The 17,926-nt window shown below is 48.5% G+C and overlaps 3 protein-coding genes across 3 annotated transcripts; 1 reads left to right on the forward strand and 2 right to left on the reverse strand.

Moving 5' to 3' along the window:
- Positions 1 to 3,139: 3,139 nt before the first annotated feature.
- Positions 3,140 to 4,045, reverse strand: EI90DRAFT_2904901 (uncharacterized protein; the record flags this gene model as incomplete). The annotated part of the gene is made up of 1 exon (XM_039054184.1): positions 3,140 to 4,045. A coding segment is annotated over one exon (906 nt), but the record flags the coding sequence as incomplete, so codon positions are not given.
- Positions 4,046 to 4,587: 542 nt separating this feature from the next.
- Positions 4,588 to 5,012, reverse strand: EI90DRAFT_2877210 (uncharacterized protein; the record flags this gene model as incomplete). The annotated part of the gene is made up of 2 exons (XM_039053894.1): positions 4,588 to 4,812; positions 4,878 to 5,012. Coding segments are annotated over 2 exons (360 nt in total), but the record flags the coding sequence as incomplete, so codon positions are not given.
- Positions 5,013 to 5,793: 781 nt separating this feature from the next.
- EI90DRAFT_3011980 (uncharacterized protein) lies at positions 5,794 to 7,887 on the forward strand (the record flags this gene model as incomplete). The annotated part of the gene is made up of 8 exons (XM_039056533.1): positions 5,794 to 6,118; positions 6,169 to 6,402; positions 6,456 to 6,526; positions 6,586 to 7,068; positions 7,138 to 7,299; positions 7,356 to 7,514; positions 7,569 to 7,744; positions 7,782 to 7,887. 8 exons carry the CDS (start codon positions 5,794 to 5,796, stop codon positions 7,885 to 7,887), a joined length of 1,716 nt encoding a protein of 571 aa, XP_038922293.1.
- Between the last annotated feature and the right edge of the window lie 10,039 nt (positions 7,888 to 17,926).

Below are 17,926 nucleotides of genomic sequence, written 5' to 3' on the forward strand. Positions count from 1 at the left end.
ATCACTATAATGGGAATTATAGTGATGCAACATAATATAAATATCACTATAATCGGAATTATAGTGAAGTAAGGTTAATCCCTTACATCCTCCTCCCTTGCGATATTGAATCGCAGACAGGGTACAAGCATATGAAAGGGAAAGCAAGCATATTAAGGAAATATAACACTCTACATACAAAGAATGTATGCAAGCGGGGGTACACTCATTGCAGGAGGCTATAGTAGTAGTTTGTAGGCAAAGCCCACTTAGAGTTTCTCCTGGAACATATGTACCCAGCTCTCGACAACAGCATTGTCGACGATGAAGTAGCAAGTGTCAATATGACAAGCTAGAGTAACGGTTGAGTCACCGTCAAAAATCAAAAAAGGAAAGGAAAAGAACCAACAACGGCATTGTTGTTGATGAGAAAAGGCAGTGACACCTGAATTGGTCCGCTGCGGGATTGGGCACAAGTTTATAATGCCCACAAGTTTGCGGCATCATGGCTTCCACCCAGCAAGAGATGAAGCAGTCAACCTGAAGGTTGATACTCCAGTGACGGAAGTAACTCACCGAAGGTCAATGCCCCGGTGATGGCCAGTGATTCCACACCTGAAGGTTGATACTCTGGTGACACAAATAACTCACCGAAGGTCAATACCCCGGTGATGGCCAGTGATTCCAAAGGTCACTGAGGCCGCTCCTCCCTAGAGTGTTCTCTGGGAGTAAAATAATAGTTTGATATGAGTCAGCGCGATGCTGACCCACAAAGATAACCACTAAAGAGTGGCATGGGTTTGTTTCTCCTCCCTAGACAGTTGTCTGGGGGAGTAGTTGAAAATTCAACCTAGGAACCTAGGTTAAAAAAATAAGACAAAATTTCCGCCACACTTGAATGTGGGCCGGAGTTCTGAGCAGTGATCTGCTCCTCCCTAGATAGTCATCTAGGGGAGTAGAGAGGTCATTCTGTCCATATGAGTGACAGAATGGAAGTGCGGCCCATGAACTGGGCAGGACTGAGCATGTCTGATCATTCAGACACGGGTTTTTTTTGTTGGGGGCGGCTTGTCCGTCGGTGGGACAGCTTGTTCACTGTGAAGTGAACAATAGAGAGAAGCCCTTTCCTTAGAAAGGGCCAGCCTTCCAGATGGGAAGGCAATAAGGAAATGAGCGTGGTGCAGAGAGGCACCGCGCATTTTGACGACCTGGCACTCAACAGTGCCAGGAAAACACAGACCTTCCCTTGGAGGTGGGGTGTCTGTTGGCAAGACAGATCGTTCACTATGCAGTGAACGACAGAAGAGAACCCTTTTCCAGATGGAAAAGCAACAGAGAAATGAGCGCAGTACAAAGAAGCACCGCGCATTTTGGGGGCCCGGCACCCAATAATGCCGGGAACACACAGACTTTCCCAGAGGTGGAGTGTCTGTGGGCAGAACAGATCGTTCACTATGCAGTGAACGATAGATGAGAACCCTTTCCTTAGAAAGGGTTGGTCTCCCTTCCGCGGAAGGGGTGGAGAATAATGAATCACCAAAATCGCGATGTGGAACAGCATCGCGCATCTTGGTGACCTGGCACTTAACAGCATCAGGAAAGCATCCCTCTTGGCCTGCAGAAGGCCAAGGAGGCGGTTCGGATTCGACTTCCTGCAGAGTGGAGGGAGTAGGTGCTGCTGCATCAGCAAACTCGGTTTGGCTCCCCCGACTCCCAGAGCATTGCCATGCTGTGCTAATGCTCTTCCATCTCCACGTGCTCCTGGCGCTCTCACATCACGTTGCTCCTCCATTCTCCACGTGCTCCTCATGCTCCACATGCTCTCGTTCATCAACCCGTTTCTCTGTCCTGCCCTCAGGCTGCTCTTGCCACCCAACCCCAAACCACTGCTGTTCACCGGTGGCATTCATGCCGCTGGTGTTACTTATCCCATATATTCGACGGCCCACGTACGCCCATCTCCCATGTTCTCTCCTTCGCAGTACTCGTACTCTCTGTTCATCTTCAACTTTCCACTCGTTCATGATGCCAGTGTGCTCTGGCTCTTGACCACACCTGACTAGGGTTTATCGGTGACATTTTGTATGGTCGCTGATACCGTTTCAGGCAATAGGTGAAGGCATTCCACACCATTGGCGAGTTATTCTTCAAGTTGCTACCACTGCCCCATAGTAGCGGGTCTGCAGTGCAAGCGTAGACTGAATACCCGAGCACTGTTATTGGTATACAAACGTTATATACAAACTGATTGGTGAGTACTAAGCGTACATTTCATAATCAAAATGACTTGCAAATGGATTGATGTAAAATTCCGTTTGCGTCTCCATACAGGTGGTACTCTTCACACTCCCTTTGCGGATTTGCCCTGTGAGGATAGGTGCTAGCGGGCACGGTGCTACAACACATGAAAGTGGAATGACACCACCATCAGGGACGCCATTCGATATTACCTTTTTCACGGTACGTAGATGCATGTGTGCATTTGGATTGGAGATCGGGCTGAACCAATGAACAAACGCGTACAATTTTCGGTTATTGGCAGCTTCTGTTTCTTGATCACTAGGCAAAGCAAAGACGATCCGAACCTCGCCAACCCGATAACCTGTTTCAAGAGCAGTCCCCATGCTTCAATAACAGGAAGGTATAATTTAGAAGATTTTAACTTACGATGAACATCTGTTTTAGCACACGCATCATTTACGCTGATGAGCACTGTGCTGTAGGCTGCTGCACGGTCCCCATGAGGAGGCGAACATGCTACTCGGGTGCACAAAGGTGTGTAAAACGGATTGGGTGGAGGGCACTGAAGTTTGAATGCATGCCAGATATCAACCGAGCTAATTGAAAGTGGGAGTGGCATGGTGCTGGCGTAATAGTACCGGTTTGGACCATGTCTGAGGCCCATGTCCCGGTTATACACAAAAAATCGAAGCATTGCTGACACAAGGTCCGGGGCGGAGAACTTGGATGAGGCCGTACTAATTGCCATCCCAGTAGATTGTGGACGTTTTGAGACGGTGATCACTGCGGCATTGGAGTCCAAGCGTGGAGAGAGCCCTCTAGCGATACCATTATCTGAGTAAGTTCCGCCACCATGACGCTTTGACGGCAGAGACTGACTAATCCCTTTGGATTCCAGAATCGATGAATAAATGGAGAGGGAATCAATACGTTGAAGCTGATCGAGAATTTGGGTGGTGAATCCTCTTCGATTTGTCGCATGGTAAGTGACTTTGCAAGTGGGGATATGCAATGCCTCAGTTATCTCTGATGAACCGTTGTCCAGTGTTCCGTGATCGCGAATATCATCCATGAAGTGACAGAGGTTGTGGTGCTTGGGGATTCGGAAATGGCTAATCGGTACGCCCTTCCCATTACAGCGGGCACCATTCTCGATGAACACCCTAACACTTGAATAGTAAACCTTCAGATCATGGATCATTGACTCCAAAGTGATGTCTGAATGGACCGGAAACTGTGCCTTGTAAGAGAAATCAAGCAGGGAGCGAGTTGCCTGCATCATACGTGGGGATTCTTTCCCTGTCCCCTTCTCGTAAGCTCCTGCAACAGTGACGGCTAGGTGACGCTGAAAATCTCGGTTTTCACGGCCAGACCACTGTGAGATCTTAGATATGCCGTTATGGAATGTGCGCTGTCCTCTCCGGTAAGGTTGGGCAATGAAGCATGCATCAAGTTCGGCTACTCCAATCGTTTTGGTGATCCATGCTTTCGGGTGATCACTGATATATTTGTGCAACCCATGGAGTAAGTCAAGACACACAACTCGGCAGATGTCCACTGAAAGCCCTTCCCAGCATAGATTCTCCACCCCGAGCAGTCCGAGATCTCTCCCTTTCACAGAAAACTGCCAGGTTGTGGCCTTGGGGAACCTTGTTCGAAGTTTGCGTAGTGCTTTCAGAATGTCCTCACCTGTTCGGGTTGGGGTTGGGTTGGCCCCAACCTGGTTGCCACCAAGGTCCTCGTAGCCAGCAATACACTTAGGGCACCGATTTCGCCGAAGTCCAAGGAGGTCAAGGACTTCCTCCAAATCAGCTATCCATGCCATGAGGATTGGCACGCACATCCGTATCATTCCGTGAGCATCAAGCAAGGGAACTGGGACAATTGGACCCTTGAGTCCGGAATGGTTGCGGAGTGGCCTAAGGATTATGCGAAGACATTCATGGTAAAGTATTTTCTGTAGGAGACTGGGCATCCCCTTGGACTCATCAGCTAAGTGACTCTCATCAAATTCCTGTGACGAGAATTTGCTGATTGGCAGGTTTGCTAATAGGCACCAGGCCCGTTTGGTTGGCTTATTTCGTATGGATTTATGAATGTTTCCAAGAGAGAGATAGATTGGGTGCATCTTTTTGTCACCAGAAAAATTTGTTAGGTGAGTTTTGTCGGAACCAAGTATTATCGCCAGTATGGTTGAGTCTCCCAACCCATTTTGTTCTAGCCGGAGCTAATATTGGACTCGGAGGTCAATATGGTTTAGTGCAATTTATACTTCGATCCACATACCTGTTCTTCATTCCAAATCTGGCCAGAACTCAGCTCTGCATAGACACGGTTTCTGATTGGGCTGCCATCATCATCGAGACCAAAGAGTTCTTCAGGTTCGTAATCTATATGTTCTTGGTAGTCAGGATTACTGAAGAGCAACGCTGTGCATGCCATTATATCTCTGAAATAGAGCTCATGATGCTCATCGGGAGCATCTTTCAGTGTAATTGTGGCATGTTGGAAGGGGGGTCCTTTGGGAAGTGAGGCTCGGATGATTGCATACATCTCTTTTGCTGAAGAGAAGGACAGGCCAAGGCTGCGCACCTAGGTGAGCGACACAATCATCAGTATGGAAAGATCATTTTCGCAATAAGGATCATACTCACAACATTGAGTTGCAGATATTTGTTTATTTCTGATTGCGACAGCTCACTCCGACACAACCATTGCACCAGCTCCCACTCATCTGGGGATTTCCATGGGGAACAGGGTGAGCCAGCATTGCCAAAATTGGACCTTGAAGACCACGGAGATGCCATCTTCTGAGCATTAGTTGCTGCCCTAACGCTCATCCCACCCTCTCGTCTAAATACAGCAAAAGAAGTGGCTGCAGTTGGGGTCCCATTTAGACGACAGGAGCCATGATCTTCAGAAGAATATAGTGAGTCAATGGGCACTTCATCACCGTTGTTGCTGTTGTCGCCATCATCACCGTTGTCTCCATTGTTGCCATCATTGTTGCCATTGTCGCTGTTGTCACCCTCCGAATCCAAGTCGCCATTCAAGTTGCTGCCAGAGCTGACCCCGGCCTCGGGAGGATCAAAGGCATCAAGCCAATTGGGGGTGCCATCATATTGGGCGTCATGTTGCTCTATATTGTTGGGTTCAGCTGAGTCGGAGTTTATTGCCTCTGCTGACGGAACATAATAAGCCATCTCGGCTAATTTCCCCTTGAGACATCTTGAGGATGCTGATATATGGCTTTGCAGTGCCCGGTTTGTTGCAAATGGCCGTCGGTCCGTGCAGTAGTTACAAATATACGCGATGTTAGGTGGTTTTGAGCAAGATGAGACCTTCGAATGGTGTTTAGCTGGGGGCATGGATTTGGCTCAGAGGTTACTAGGTCACGTCAGTGAGTGCTGAATTTTTTGTGTATGCATATTTGGCACAGAGGCAAATATTGCCGTGTGGCGAGAGTGCCGCCTCTTCCATTACATAATCCAACTAACTTTTTTTTTCTTGCCGCAGTTCCAAGTCCTTCCCCTTCATCATCCTGACTGTCCCCTCTCCATCGTTGCATCAATAATGCCACACAGACGCAGCAAGACCATGCAACACAGAGGCCTGCCACACAGTGATGCACTGGGTGATTCCAGTGACAGCGACCTTCCATTCCAGTTCAGTTACTTCACTCGCAATCACCGAGAACAGCACTCAGAGAAGACTGGATCCACCAACAATGAGGCCATATCAGATGCGGAGTTGGGGCCGGTGGCTACTGCTGCTAGAAAGCGACAACAGCGCCCAACTCTTGCAATTGCCACTCATGAAGCAGATGTAGCAAAGTCCAAGAAACGCCGCCTTGCAAGAGCAGAGAAGGGAGCATTGAGTGGAAAGCGAGCAAAGCCTCGTAAGTCGGAATGTCCTTCAGTCTCCCATCACTCATCCTCCCATTGAAAGAATCAGTTTCCCCCACTGCTGTCCATGCCAGTTATCCTGCAAGACATCAAAAAAGTCCTACATCAAGACTGCGACCTCAGCCAGGTTATACTAATGGCAAAGATAGCATGAACGCAGACTCTCCCTCATCGGAGCAGGAAGCACTGGCTGAAAGGGAGGATCCGGATTTTCTTTCCAACTCTGGGTCTCAGCGTAGTGACGAACAAAACAGTGCTCAGTCCAACAATGACAACGGTTTGTAGCAGGTAGCAGTCCCACTACCTGTGTATGACTCAACATCAGCTTAGGTCCCACGTGGGAGCAACTTGAGCCAAGCGCTGGGCCATCCCGAGGACGCATCCGAGTGTATAGCTCAGGGGTGAGAAGTAATTTTTAAATTCAATCGGTTCCTCACTAAGAACCTTGTTTGTTCCCTAGACCCATGACCGCCGACGTGAAACTGGGTCTACCTCACAATCCAAACTTGCACCATACAATTTCTCTTCTAGCCCAATTCAACATCACCGCGATGAACAAGCCACAACCAGCAACCACGATCAGCCCAGCCCCTCTAATGCAGCATCTGTCACAGTACATGGTGTTGCTAGTCTTGGGCCAAAGGGCTCTGTCAAGAAGAGGAAGCAGCGGACAGAGGGTGAGCCAACCGTGAAAGATGCGACCTTGGACTTCTGGCGCCGGAAAGGTGATGACACCTCATCTGTTGTCACCCAGTCACGCGTAGCATTCCTTCGGCTCGTTGCAACAAACCCCTGGTCCCTGGGCAAGCACAAGACCAATGGGTTACGAAATGAAGACACCTCTGTACATGCTCGATTTGCCCATGATGCTCTGATGGGAACTGCCCAAAGACTTGGACTGTCGCGCGACCAGTTTACTGTGAAGCCACTCATGATAACAACAGTGTGTAATATTCTGGTGTATTCATCAAGTGGGATATGCTTATAATCTTCCAACCTCACGTACTAACAGCTGATCAGGATTGTCTCAAACTTTCGCAATAGATTCCGAACGCAAGCCATCCAGGCAATCAAGGATCATTATAATCTCGCTGATTTAGCCAGTACTGAGCAGGTTGAGAAAGCAACGGAACTATTGGATGGGTTTAATTACATTTGGCACGACTATACTACGGTGCGCTTGCCAGGCTTTCTGTTAGCTTGGATACTGACAATTGTCCCTGTATCTAGAAGGGTGGTCCATACGAACACCCCTTGATTGCCGAAGTTATCATGGTTTTCTTCCACTACAAGTTACAGCACATCCCGCAGCGTCTGGGTGAATTATATCTGGACAATTTCAAGGACTTTAATGACCACCGTGAGCTCATCGCTCTCGCACTCTCAGCGGTAAGTGGCATGAAGGTGTGGAGCACTGTGATTCATTAATTATCATATATCTAGATTCATTGCGCGCTCCAGAATATTGCAAACAATAAAACGGAGTTCGCAGCTTCACGGTTCAGCTCCATCCATGAAAACCACTTGATCGACCTTCAAGAATTCTCAGTCAGGAAGTCAAAGAGATGGGCACGGATTTGTGCCGAGTTATTTTGGACGGTTGCGTGGGTCTGGACTTGGTATGCTGATGTCCTTGGGAACTCATAATTTTACTAGGCGTGCACTGGAAAGAGAGCACTTGTATGAGGAGAACAGTGGGATGATTGTTGCCGCTGCAGAGAAGCCTCTGGGGAACATTGGTGGATGGAGTGATTCCGACTAGAACAAACATGTTTTTACATTTTTAATTATCATGGATACAGTTCGCATGTCGATGCGATCACATAATGGACGGAATGATTGAGAATTATGGAGAATTCCGAGAGTGACCGGAGTATGTGGAGCATTATGACCAGAAACCACGAGGAGCCATGGGAGCCCAGGGCCATGAGAGCCGGGAGAGCACTCGCTCCTGCTGCTCCGAGAGGGGGCAAGGACCTCCTGAAGCCGCATGCACTCCTGGCGCTCTCTCAACTCCAGGAGAAGGTTCCGAACTTCCTGATGTGGGTTGTCAAACCCAGGAATTTCCGAAGCGCTGGGCAGCTCTATGAGCTGGCACTTGGCAGCAGCTGAAGCGCTGCCGATTCCATCTATAACCATAATAGATGAGAACCCTTTCCTTAGAAAGGGTTGGTCTCCTTTCCATGGAAGGGGTAGGGAGTCATGAACCACCAGGTCCGTGGTCCGGAGCATCCTGGTGACCTGGCACTCAAAAGCGCCAGGAAAAACGCTCCTCTTGGCGTGAAGAGGGCCTGTGAGGCCCCTCGAATCCATCCTCCCTCAGATCAGGATGAGTAGGGGGTTGGGAGTGTGTAAGGAGTATCTGGGTTGTCAAACCCAGGAATTGCCGAAGCGCCCGGGTAGCTCTATGAGCTGGCACTTGGCAGCAGCTGAAGCGCTGCCGATCCCATCTAAAACCGATGGTAAACAAGTCGCTTGGGCCCTCACAATGTCGCTAGATCGACACTTGGCTCCCACTGGGGCAGGAGAGTCAATGAGACTTTTACACAGCGAAGCGCTGGGTGGCTCGGTGCGGTCACACTCTACAACATTAGAGGAATGGTTATTCCGCCCCAAACTGGGCGGAAGGGAAGTCTCAGCACGCTTTTCTAGTGTGCAAGTGAGTGGGGAGGGAAGTCAGGCCTGAGTGGCCACGGGTGGGTCAACTCGCGTTTTTGTCCGCGGTTCTAACTTTGTTGACGCGTTCACATAATACTCATGCGCTCTTGGAATAGGGAGAGCGGGCCCATGATGGTGAACGTGAGGGTGGCAGTAGGACAGACACCAAGATGCTGCAACAGGTTCAGCATCTCCTGAGATGGTACAACGCATATGAGACACGTTGCTGGGCCCTCACGGGCCCAGATCACCACTTCCAGATGGAGTGGTGTTGACTCCCACCATAGGACTGGAGGGAGGGCCAGCTGTGCAGGTGCGAGTCCGGAACTTCCTGGTTGTGAGCATCAGGAAGTGAGATCAAAGGTTCCGGTGTGAACCTTGATTGAATGTGCGCATCGTCAGGGACAACGATGCGTCGGTTGCCAAATGGGGTTCTGGCACCGGTGTCATGGTGGCTTCCCAGATCCTGAGATTGGGAGGGGTTGCCTCTACTCTGAGGCACAGCCTAGGTGAGCATGCGTCTAGGAACGGCGCACACGCGATTTGCGCGTGAGAACTAGGCGCAAATGCGCGTTGTCGGGCTAGACAACGCGTGCGTGATCAATGATGCGCGTTGTCAGGGTAGACAACGCATGTGGGACACAGCAGGGTTCTGTCACCAGTCACGGTGCCGAGATTGTAAAAGGAAACTAGCTTAAAAAAGTGAAAGGTTGCTTACTATTTTGGGGACGGTAACGTTCCGTTCCCCCGTTCGCCTCAGGCCTCAGTAGGTCCGTCTAAACATAAGCTTTAATGAGCTGTATATTCAACGGGGTAGAGGTAAAAGGCTACCGGGCCTTTACAACTACTCCGAGGTATATATATGTAATTTACATATCTCGGCACAAATAAATAAAGAAATAAACACATCACTATAATGGGAATTATAGTGATGCAACATAATATAAATATCACTATAATCGGAATTATAGTGAAGTAAGGTTAATCCCTTACATCGCCGCACGCACCGCGCACGCACTCCTGCCTACTGAGCGGCCACCTCCAGGATCTCCCGCGGAGACACCCGGGGAGGCGCTGAAGGAGAGAACAAAGGAAGGTCAGTTGGGAGGTTCAAACAAGACCACCACCAAGCTGTTCCCTGGTTCTTTAGTTAGGATGGGGAAGTGTACTAGTGTTATTTATTGTAAATATAGTACCAATCCGAGTGTTTTGGCTAATTCTATTTTTATGGGTTAGTTTTAAAGTTCCTGGGAATTGACTTACAGATAAACCGAGCCCTGCGGAGCTGTTTCTTTATTGAAATTTCTTAATTTGTCTAGGTGTAATTCTGTGTAGCGTTGTTTAATTTGGATTTAATCTTCTGCTTGGTGAAGTTTCAAAGATTCTATTCAGTTAATGAATTTGGATTGTATCTGGAGTGTCCCTTGGGTTTATTTTATTTTTGTCTTATTTTATTGCTTGTTTTAACAGTAGCAAGATAACTGTTTTGTGTTTACACTTTGAAATCTGGAGTGTTAACCAGCTCTCCTGTTGAAATATCTACTTAATATTTCTCTCCTTAATTGCTGCCTTTTACTACAGTGGCAATCTTAACTGTATATCACTTTTTCGCACTGGAGTGACAACCAGAAATGCTTGAGTAAAATAATACTCTATTTTCTTACTTCTCTAAGGGGGGCGAAAAGTCGCAGAAAGGGTCTCCCTTTTATACTCCTTGGGTCGCCTTCCTTTTTCACGCTCTACCTTCTATTTACAGGATTTATTTACAGTGTATTTTTCTCAAACTGAATAAAAAATGAAATTTTCACGCTATAGTTCTACTGCGCTTTTGCTGCGCTGAACTGCGGTTCTACTGCGGTCAGACTGCGCCTAGAATCCTTATTGTCCTCCCTCGCCTAAGCTATTTTAATGGTTAATTAGAACTTGGCTGCGCTGCATTTGCCGCAGTTACCTATTTCAAATTCTATATATATACCATTAAATTTGCTATGACTCGATGATTCTGAATTCAAACTTCGCATTACTATGCGTATGGCTGTGCTGAGACCTTCAGCTGATTTATTCCATTTTTATTTAGTGACATTTAGTTAAAATGAGACTGAAATGGTAAATGAGTGAATTATTCAGGTTTAAAACTGAAAGAAAAAGTTGCTAGTAGTCAAGAATTACTCAAACAAATGTGTTATAGCTCTCCACCTCATTAGAATATTGTTCCCTAAAATTCCCGCCATGGTCCGTTGTAGTTTAGTGGTTTCGTGAATTTCGTTCATATTCCCTGATTCCCCTTTGTATTATCACATCCTAATCCTCCATATGTATTGTTCGTTGTTATAGTAGGTCGTCCTTGAAGATATCATATTTTTATGTATTTTATTTAGGACTCTGGACCTCTTGAAGCTGTTTTCCCGCGCGTTTTCAGGTTTCTAACTTCATGTCCCTATATCTCATTCATTTCTGGATGTTTTCTCACGTTCTTGGTATCATAAATTTTCATTTATTCCCACCTTTCCAATGGTACTAAGGTTGTGTCCTATTTCCTGGTATTCGTTGAGTTAGCAAAAGTTTGCATGCACATTCGGTAATCATGTGCATCATTCCCATAGTCATTCGTATGCGGGCGCCGTTTCCGTTTAATTGTTCGGGATTTATGATATGCACGGGTTTTTATTTCTTTCATATGGGCTTCTGTCATTTATTTCAGATTTTTCCCTCATGATCTAAGGTTGTTTTGCACTTTCCATGCTTTGTTTTGACCGGGCTCTTCCTTATTTGGACGGAAATTGGTCTTCGCGATCTGCCGAAGTGCGGATCTCGGTTCCGATGGCCGGTTCCCTGCGCATCGCCACCCTCACGTGTCATTACACATGATGCGGATTTCTATATTCCCGTCATGGGTATAACTTCACAACGGCTGGACCGTTTGGGCTGAAAATTTGCATAACTATAGTTCCCCATTTTTAATAATTTCCGTGTAAATTTCGTTGTATGTTTTAATTATGGATCCTACGCAAACATCGTCTTTTCCCTGAGCTCGGACTTTTGATGTCGCTATTCCCATTATTGGATATCTTATTAACGCATGATCCTTTTATTATGAAAATTTGGGAGGATTAAGATTAGATCCCTTCCTTTCTAATGGCCTATCAAGCTTGTCTCGGTCGTTACTGGTTAATTTTCGCGCTTGCCTTTTAGATATTGTCCTCATTTTGCAGGAGTTTTAGTCATATCTCCGTCGTTTATGGGTAGTTTCCCCTGTAATTACTCTCATTGGGTCCGTTTGAGGGACATCTACATTTCCTATTATAAACACGACTTTGAATTTTGCATTAGTTCCTGAGGAATCCTTGTTCCGTGGTACTTCCATCCTTGGCTACGTGTGCGGACGTGGGAAAGTAGTTTCTGTGGAGGTTCTCTGATTGTTTTTATAGTCAAATCTTGGTCGATTGTCCTAATTCTTGTTTTAATATTTGCTATAAATTCCCCCGGGAATTCCGTCTCGTTGATGGTAAGCTTGAAGTATTTTTGCTATTTTTCTTTCTTTCGATTTATCGTGTATAGTCATAATAATTCGTAAAAATTCGTAAAAATTCGTGTCCTTCAGTTTTCTTATATCTACTTGTTTTTGTGATTTATCTGGCATATTTCCATAATGGGTTTCCATAGTGTGACCGTTATTTCTCCTACAGCGTGGCTGTGTGCGGAGATGACATGGCTTCTCCCACGTGACCCTGACTGCATGTATATAATAGCGCCTGGGGTGGGAACAGAAGAAGCAGCCTTCTTCTCAACTTCCCACTTCAGCCTAAGTGGTCGGGGATGCTCCCCCGCGACGGGACTGCCGCTACGCATAGCCGACACTTGTCCCATCGAGTCCCTCACACCGGGACCTCGCCGCTTTCGGAGCTGTCCCTGACACATACCAACTCTGCCTCACCTCCACTCTACTCCACCACAGCTCCGGTCCACCTCCGGTCCATCCTTCCCCCACACCTCCACCATACCCTCCAGTTCACCTCCACCTCTGATCTCCGGTACCTTCTCCGGTACCTCTTTGTCAGGGCACACCTGCCTGACCCGGCCCCACCTGGCCCCACTTCACCCGGTACCCTGCCACCTGGCCTTCCCCTACCTCCTCCCCCCTCTCCTTTCTTTCCTTCTTTCTCCATTCCACTCCCTCTTTACTTATTTCACCTTCTCTTTATTTTCTCCTTATTCTACATGGACGACTTTTCCTTGTATCAATGTACCATTGACCCACCCGCAGCGCACTCATGACACGCCCAGCCTGGGCACCTCAGGCGACCCCCACTATCTCCAGCTCGCGCATTCACAGCGGACGCCCTTGGGATCCCCCACAGGGACACCCGGGTGACTACGGCTGTACACGAGGATGACGTGGCACCTGTCATGTGACCTAAGCCGCATGTATATAAACATACCTGAAGTGGGAACCGAAGAAGTAGCCTTCTTCTCATCCTTTCCCACTTCAGGTAAGCAACATAGTGTTCCCTTTTAATAATAATAACATCCTTTCCCACTTCAGTCTAAGTGGCCAGGGACTGCCTCCTGAGCCGGGCCTGCCAGTACGCACGCCCGCTCCACCCCCGCGAGACTTCCAGTGTCGGGCATCTCACCTGGGCCCCCTCTACCCCGGACGCGTCCCTGACACTCTTATCCTCATCTTAAATGTTTATTAATATTTCTACCTACCCAATATTACTACGGACCTCCTAGGACCTCTGCCACCCCTGCAAAGGTTTTCCCACTCTCCAGTAGCTGTTGCTAATTCCACCCTTCACCTACCCACTCCACAATGCTCAATAAGGTGATTCTCTCATGAGCTCACCAACCTGGCAAGTGGGTAAGTCCCCCTTGGGTTTTCCCCTTTGTTCCCATTTGTCTGCTATTATGTATATAAGTCCTGTACTGTAGTTGATGGCACCTTAGTGCAAAATCAACAAGACTATCCTCCAGAGTTCGCACCCCTCATTCTGAAGTTAAGGACCAAACTCTTAAGCGTTACCGAACATAGGCACAGCACTCCTCTCTGAGTCGCTGAGGCCACGGTCCTCCTGCCTGTTCTCTACCTCCAGCCTCCTTCCAGGGAAAGGTCCAGGGACACTGCCCCTCCTCGCCATGACCTTGACAGTATTTTGCACTCATTATATTCCTTTAAACACTGACTATGTCTAGAGTAATTTGTACCCATTCACAGACTCATGACTTGATTATAAATGCGACGCCGAGAGCAGGAACCAGTTCTGGTCTTCCTGTTTCAAATAGACGTGCTGGAGCTGAGTCTCCTAGTCCTACTTCTCGAACCGTTCTGTCTACTACTAGCTCACAATCATCCTCCGAAAGACATTCATGTTCCCGCTCTCGAGTTACAAACCACTCTTTTATAGGTTCCGATTTCAACCGTGTTGTAGCCAGTAGCATGCACAACTTGGCTGTTTTCGTCGAGGCTGTTAATGAAGATGGGCTGGTTCCTCATGAACCCGTCCCTCTTGTTGGTGACAACAATGAAGTTGAGCAAGTCCCTGTTCCAGTACTTGCCCAGTTAGCACAGGCGATAACCAACCCTGCTCACTCCACTGCTCATCCCACTCCAATTCCTGCTCTGGTACCCACTCCTGTACAACCTCTGTCCACCTCCATTCAAACCAAGGTCTGAGAACCCAACCAGTTTGATGGGGTCGATCCTCGCAAACTCCGCACCTTCTTGGTCCAGTGTGAATTGAACTTTCAGGACCACCCCCTGGCCTTTGTGAGTGACCGCTTGAAGATTATTTATGCACAGTCATTCCTGATGGGGATGGCCCTTGATCACTTCGAACCGGACCTTCTGGAAGGGCTGCCTGAGGGCACTCGACCTTTGTGGATGGATAATTTTCAGGAATTTGTTTTAGAGCTTAAGGAGAACTTCAGCCCCCATGATCCAATGGGCAACGCTGAAGATGAGATCCTCCAGTTGAGTATGAAAGATGGACATCACATCAATAAGTACATTGTCGAGTTTAATCGATATGCTATGCAGTTGCATGGTTATGGCGAGCCTGCACTTCGTCCATTCTTTTATGATGGACTGCCAGAGCATCTCAAGGACGATTTCTCGCATGTCACTAAGCCTACTTCACTTTCTGCCCTCCGAAAACTCGCGCAGACGTTCAACATGCGATATTGGAAGTGTAAGGCTGAAGCTGGACGACATGTTAGACCTCCGCCCTCCTTCACCACTACCTTCGACAAGGCTGCTGCCTCCCGAACAGCAAGTACTTCCTTCTGTCCTCCTCTACTCCCTCCACCTCCACCTCCACTGTGGTTGCAAAGCCTCCTAAAGACCACAAGAAGTCTGAAGGTGTCAGGGACAGCTCTGAAAGCGGCGAGGTCCCAGTGCCAGGGACTCAATGGGACAGGTGTCGGCTATGTGTAGCAGCGGTCCCATCATGGGGTGAGCATCCCTGACCACTTAGTCTGAAGTGGGAAGTTGAGAAGAAGGCTGCTTCTTCTGTTCCCACCCCAGGCGCTATTATATACATGCCGTTAGGGTCACGTGGAGGGAGCCACATCATCTCCACACACAGCTGCACCTCCCTGGGCGTCTCTGTGGGAGATCCCAGAGGTGGCCACCCAGTAGGCAGGAATGCACACGGTGATCAGGGGAGCAGGGTTAGGTGTGTAGTGGTACATGGAGAAAAGGGAAATCAACTGTGGAATAGAAATAGAGAGAAAAAGGAAAAGGGGAAAGGAGGGACAGGGAGTGATAGCAGGGGGAGCGGAGTAGGGCAGTACGGTGCAGGGTGCGGCACAGGGTCAGGCAGGTGTGCCCTGACATCACCCCCCCCTTAAGCCACTTTGCCTCGAAGTGGCTGGGTGGTTCTCTTTTTCTCTCCCTGGGGCATGGGGGTGTGTTCGATGGAACACCTCAACTAGGTTGGAGGCATGGGTCAGGTGGTTGTGTGTGAGCCATTGGTTTTCCGAGTGTGGCCAGCCTGTATACTTTACCAGGTACCGGAGTTTTCGGCATAGCCACTTAGAGTCCAGGATTTTCTCGACCTCATACTCCTCTTCTCCATCTATGAGGTCTGGGCCCAGGTGGGGGTCAGTGGGGCATTCCACGATTTCATCAGGGCAGTGCAGTCTGATGTTCATCACAGATACAACTGGGTGGATCCCTCTTTGTTGGGGGGTGAGCCGGAATTTGACGGTGGTGGGGGAGACGACTTTAACAATCATGAAGGGGCCAGTCCATTTATGGTCTAGCTTCTTGGTTGGGTGGTCAGTTGTGTAATTCTGGGTGCTGAGCCAGACCCGGTCGCCTTCTTGGTACGTAGGGGCCACCTCGTGATTCTGGTCATAGTAGCGGGCCATCTCATCTGCCATGTGCTCTAGTGCCACCTTCACCTCTTCCTGCATCTTCATCATCCTCAATGAGAAGGCATCAGCAGCTTCTACCTCGGATGTGCGTGTGGGCTCTGTCCCCATCCTGGGGTGTTGGCCAGTATCAAGCTCAAAAGGGGTACAGCGAGTGGAGGAGTGGACACGGTTGTTATAGGCGAACTCTGCTAGCAGGAGCCAGTCTGCCCAATCATCTTGGCAGTGGTTGACAAATACCCGGAGGTAGGCCTCTACCTCTTGGTTCACTCTCTCCGTCTGCCCATCTGTCTGGGGGTGGTAGGGTGTTGAGGGGGTGAGCTTGACGCTGAGGAGGTCCACAAGTTCCTTCGAGAATCGTGAGACGAAGGCGCTCCCTCTGTCACTGAGGATTTCCTCAGGGAGACCATGGTGCTTCCAGACATGTTCAAGGAAAAGCTGCGCAATCCCTGCTGAGTCCACCGTCGTCACTGTTGGGATTGCATGGATGCATTTGGATAGGCAATCCACTACAACCAGGATGGCATTGTAGCCTTTTGACTTGGGGAGCTCTCCAATCATGTCCACCGAAATCACTTGCCAGTGGCAGGCAGGGATCTTGTTTGGAATGAGCTTCCCCACTTATGGGAGGGGAAGGATTTGACACAGTTGCAGGTGTCGCATAACGGAATAACCGCTTGCTCTAGTAGATAGCTCAGTCTCAAGCAATATGCGCGAGAACTGTTATATTACCTAGTAGATAGCTGTAAGGTAATATACAATAAGTTACAAGATATAAGAAATGAAAGAGAGTAACTAACCTCAGTCTCAAGCAATATGCGCGAGAACTGAGGGAAAAGGAAACTAATTCAAAAGATTGAATATAGTTTGTGGTCTTTGCGGATAAGTCCGAAGTGACCAAAATAAGTAAGAAGCAAAAGGTGTTGTGACCAAATAGTCACGCTACCGCGGGAATGTGGCTGTCCGGGCGAGTTCCTCGCTCGGATGTAGGAATGTGGCTGTACGGAAAACTCGTCCGGCCTCCCATAGCACACGGTTCCTCCAACATCGCATCCACAGACGTACCACCCAACATACTCTGCCATCTGTGGCCACCAGTAGTCGCAGGAGATGAGTTCCAGGGTTTTCCACCACCCTGGGTGCCCTGCCGCCTGTGCATCATGGTGTAGCCGCACCAGGTCATGGCAGAGCTGTGGGTCTTTTGGGACATATACCTTCCCTCTGTACAGAACCAGCTCTCCCTGCTTCTCCCACTCGTCCGACCTCAGCATGCCCTCCCCCAGTTCCCACATGGCCTTCACCACCTTTTCATCCAGGTCTTTCACCTTGCTGATCCTCTCAAGGATAGTCATCTCTTCACCCTCTACCAAGACCACCTCTGCTGCATGGGCCTCAAACCAAGCAGGTTGAAGGAGGGTTAGCCCATCATTGTCATCCTTGCCTTTCAGGTGGTCAGTGCGGCGTGAGAGTGCATCCAGCTTTCCCATGAATTTCATCAGCAAACCTGGATGCGGAGGCCTGAGAGCTCATAGAGCTCATAGAGTGCTCAGAGCTCTCAGAGCTCTCAGAGTTTCAGTACTTTGAAATTGCAGGTCCCCTTCTCTCAGAGCTCCCCAAAGTAGTCAAAGCTCATAGAGCTATATTTGCACACAGGGGACTATTATCTATATGAGCTCCCTGAGTGTTTAATTTATCTGATATCAAAATTAAAATTTAAGAGCATTGACTCTGGCATCATGTGATGAGTCACAGCCAAGTCCCTACCATGC

The sequence above is a fragment of the Cantharellus anzutake genome (assembly GCF_015039405.1).
Source record: "Cantharellus anzutake strain C23 chromosome Unknown EI90scaffold_4, whole genome shotgun sequence".
NCBI lineage: Eukaryota > Fungi > Basidiomycota > Agaricomycetes > Cantharellales > Hydnaceae > Cantharellus > Cantharellus anzutake.